Here is a 4,315-nt window from a genome sequence, read left to right as displayed (position 1 = left end):
AGCAAGGCCGAAAGAGTCAACACGCAAGAGCAACTAGCGGATGTTGTAATCCATAATGCTACAGTAAACCCTAAGGGTTCACAAACTAGGGTTGAAGTTGATGAAGGAAACTACCAGCTAATCTATCACTTAGAGCTGGGAAAGGACCATATAAAGAGGCTAGTTTCATTAGTGGATCACTAGGTGAGGCTTCAGCTAAGAAGAAAGGCAATGGAACAGTAAACCCTAGTGGTATTGTCCAAGTGTTGGCCAAAGATGGAGGTGTTTCGGTGGAGCTTTCAGGTGATGTCCAAGTTGGGCATGTTTAGGGAGAGGTATTAAAGCATACAGTGAGGTCAACTCATCAAACAACTACAAATAAGGTATCAAAAGAAAATGGAATAGTAACTTTGCTTTTCCTGCTACAGTGAATCCTAGGTTGGGTGATGTCTACAATCTTCAGTTCAAGGCAATACAAGAGGCAATGAGTGCTAAGGTATTGAATGCTGGGGTGTTAAAGGAGGCTACAGTGAAGTCACATGATCAAATTGAACTTTTTGCTAAGGCAGGTACATTTGAAACTGGCAGAGCAACAATGCCATTCAAATTGCAGCTCCTACAGTTGATGATCCTGGAATTTTAGCTGGAAAAACTTTCTGTGTTGCCAGTGGTATATTGGCTAAGGGAATTCTCTTTAAAAACATGGGTCAAAGGTAACTGGGAATAACAGCCAAAAATAATGAACCAAATCCCATGGCTCTTCACCTGGTAAATGATAACAAGGGTGAACAAGAAGACCTAGGTGAGGATATTGAAGAAGAATCAACGGCTACCAACTTTGAACAGGTAATTAGGGATGGAGACATCTCACCCAGAAGTGTTGACACAAAAATATCAACTGGGAAACATACAAGGAAACAAAAGGAGAAGACTGTACCTATAAGGGTGCAACCAAAGAGAAGTGGGATCTCTATGAAGAAATAATCCTATGGATAATGCTCTAGTTTGTAATGTGATGTCGATAAACACACAAAAATCTTTCAATAGGTTGCTTAACCTTCATAGAAAGTATAACTTTTATTTTATTGGATTGATGGAGCGTTGGCAAGACATTAACAAGCTTGAGTAGTATAGAAGAAAGTTAGGGATTCATTACACCTATGAAAATATGAATGAAAATATATGTTCTTTTGTTGATGCGGATATTTATTTGGACATTGTTATGGATATGGAACAACAAATGACTCTAAAGTTGTTTCATAGAATCCTAGGAAAAGAATTGATAGTTATACTTGTTTATACTAAATGTGATGCTATGAAGAGAATTGAACTATGGGACTCTATGTATCACCTTGCTTCTAACATGGACTCACCTTGGCTTGTTGGTGGTGATTTCAGTGTTATTCTATTTCAAGAGGAGAAGTATGGTGGTCTTCCTATTTATCTGAGTGAAGTAGAAGATTGTGTGGACACTTGTGCATTATATGATCTTGGGTTTAAAAGGAGTCTATATACTTGGTGGAATGGGAAGTCGGATGTGGATTGTATATTTAATAGACTTCCCAGGTACTTGGCTAATCAACAATTTCAAGACTTATTTTCAGCTTTGGAGGTTGAGCACTTGATCAAGTATGTTTCTGACCATGTTGTTTTACTATTATCTTGCAATGTTGACATTGTCCAAGTTAAGAAGCCATTCAAGTTTCTTAACTTTTGGACAAAGCATGATACTTTCCTGAAGGTTGTGAAGTAGAATTGGCACATTGATAGTATGGGCAACCCTTTCATTTTGTTTCAAAACAAGATAAAGAATGTAAAGAATGTATTGACAGTTTGGAGCAAGGAGATATTTAGTGACAAATTCAAACAGATTACAACCATGGAAGATGTTAAAAAGGGCATGAAATAGAGTTTGAGCTTCATCCAACAATGTAGAATAGAGCTAAATTACACGAGGTGGAAACTGATCTCACTAAATATTACCATCTAGTAGAAGAATTCTGGAGGCAAAAGGCTGGTATACAGTGGTTCAAGGATGGTGATAGGAATAGCAAATTCTTTCATGCTCATGTTAGAGGAAAAAGGAAGAAACTTCATGTGTCTAGAATCTTGGATAACAATGACAACTGGATTGAATCACAGGAGGACATAGCTAAGGAAGTTGTGGAGTTCATTCAAGCTCAATCACTGAATAAAGGACATCAACAACCTTTGACATAATCAATCATATACCAAAGATGATCTCTAAAAAATAAGATGATAGGTTGTGGGAAGAACCAACAATAGAGGAGGTCAAGGTTGTTGTTTATGGTCTAAATGGGGACAGTACAAGTGATCCAGATGTTTTCACTAGGCATTTCTATCATATTGCATGTGATATCATAGGTGAAGATGTACTGAACATGGTAAGGGCTTTCTTATGTGGTGCTGAGCTTCCAAAATTCATTATACATACCAACCTTATATTGCTGCCTAAGAAGAAGAATGTAGCTATTTTTTCTAATATGAAGCCAATTAGTTTGAGTAATTTATCAAACAAGATCATATCAAGGGTTATTCATGAAAGGTTGGTTTATCTATTACCTACTCTTATATCTCCTAATCAAGCTGCCTTTGTAAAGTGGATGAGTATAGTGGAGAACATTCTTTTAACACTAGAAATAGTAATTAAAATAAGACTAATAGGTAAGCCATCCAATGTGGTGATCAAACTGGACATGGCTAAGGCCTATGACGGTTTCATGGTTGTTTTTCACTAAAGTACTGAGGCAAATGGGATTTGGTGAGGTGTTCATGATATGGTGTTCAGACCGGTTTCAAATAAATGGTACTCAGTTTTATTCAATGGACAGGCAATTGATCCTCTATCCCCTCCTTTGCTCTTCTTAGCTGTTGAAGTGCTTGGTTGAGCATTGGATGCATTGTTTGATAACCCTAACTTTATAGGGTTTGGGATACCAAATTAGAGTCATAATATCAATTACCTCTCCTGTGCAGATGGGACAATTATCTTTAGTTCTTTACACTATGGGGCAATTCAATTGATCATGAATGAATTGGAGGAGTATGAACCAGCTTCAGGACAGAAGGGTCTCCTGCAGAAGAAGCTAACACAGTGCACCTCATTACTGAATTTTAGAGACACCCCTTCCCATTTACATATTTGGGATGTCCAATATTCTATAGCATGAGGAAGAAGGATTTCTATAAGGACATAATATTCAAAGTGTAGCAAAGACTACAATCATGGAATGGAAAATTACTATCTATTGGGGGAAAGGCAGTTCTAATCTCACATATACTAGAAAACATGCCTATTCACCTGTTGTCAGCTGTGAATCCACCTGCATATGTAATTATGAGTTGCACAAGACGTTTGCTAGGTTTTACTGGAGTAATTTAGGAAATGGAAGAGCCAGGCATTGTGTATCATGGGAGTCTTTCTGCTTGCCAGAAGAATAGGGTGGTTTTGGATTTAGATCACTTCATGATGTATCCAAGGCTTTATCTACAAAGCAATGGTGTAACTATAGAACTAAAGAGACTTTGTGGACAACCTTTGTGAAGAAAAAGTACTGTAAGAAGATCAATGAAGTCTTAGTTCCATAGAGAGATGGTTCACATATTTGGAGGAAAATGCTACAAATGAGGGACTTGGTGGAGCATCAAATTTGGTGGCAATTGAAAATTGGTAGTTCTTCTAGTATGATAATTGCACTGGACTTGGCTGTCTTTTATCATGCTTCTAGAACTGAGCATTGGTATGATGAATCCATAGTTTATGTAGATGAGGTAGTGGAGTATGGATCATGGAATGAAAAACTATTGAGGGAACTACTTCTAGAATATATTGTGGAGTATCTTTTGGAGTCTATTGATTCACCATCGTGTTATAATATCAAGGATAAATCATGGTGAAAGCTAGAAAATAAAGGCCAATCACTCAGTGAAATCTGCCTGGCGGTACACAAGGAAAAGAAGACAGGAAAGTAAACTATACAAATTCATTTGGGTAAAAGAATTGCTATATAAAGTCAACTTCTTTTTGTGGAGGCTGTGGAAAGCAAAGCTGCCTTTAGATGATTTATTCCTAAAGCTGGGGTATTTTAGAACATCCAGGTGTTGGTGTTGTAGGAATACTAAGGAAGAAACAGTTTCTCATGTCTTTTTGAGGTCACCAGTATCCAAATTTGTTTATAAATACTTTGGCGATCCTACATGGATCAATATTGAAGGAAAACAGTTAGTACAAGTTATTGTGGAAAAGGCCAGTGAATACAAGTTTGAAGGCATTGTATCATGCTATTCCGGGTCTGATAGTATGGCATTTATGGAA

The 4,315-nt window shown here is 37.3% G+C and overlaps 1 protein-coding gene across 1 annotated transcript; it reads left to right on the top strand.

Annotated features, from left to right (window-relative positions):
- Positions 1-1,147: 1,147 nt before the first annotated feature.
- On the top strand, positions 1,148-2,199 carry LOC142168930 (uncharacterized). Its single transcript, XM_075230106.1, has 2 exons — positions 1,148-1,720; positions 1,915-2,199. Exons 1-2 carry the CDS (start codon positions 1,148-1,150, stop codon positions 2,197-2,199), a joined length of 858 nt encoding a protein of 285 aa, XP_075086207.1.
- The last annotated feature ends 2,116 nt before the right edge of the window (positions 2,200-4,315 follow it).

This window comes from Nicotiana tabacum, chromosome 14 (assembly GCF_000715075.1).
Source record: "Nicotiana tabacum cultivar K326 chromosome 14, ASM71507v2, whole genome shotgun sequence".
Lineage (NCBI taxonomy): Eukaryota > Viridiplantae > Streptophyta > Magnoliopsida > Solanales > Solanaceae > Nicotiana > Nicotiana tabacum.
The sequence above is the reverse complement of the archived record's forward strand: the minus strand, read 5'-3'. Positions and strand labels throughout refer to the sequence as shown.

What these genes read in the sequence shown, in the direction of transcription:
- LOC142168930 (XM_075230106.1), top strand. Translation starts at nt 1,148, where the DNA reads ATGAATGAAAATATATGTTCTTTTGTTGATGCGGATATTTATTTGGAC. An exon ending in AGCATGATACTTTCCTGAAG is followed by an intron (nt 1,721 to 1,914) that starts GTTGTGAAGTAG and finishes CCAACAATGTAG; the next exon opens with AATAGAGCTAAATTACACGA.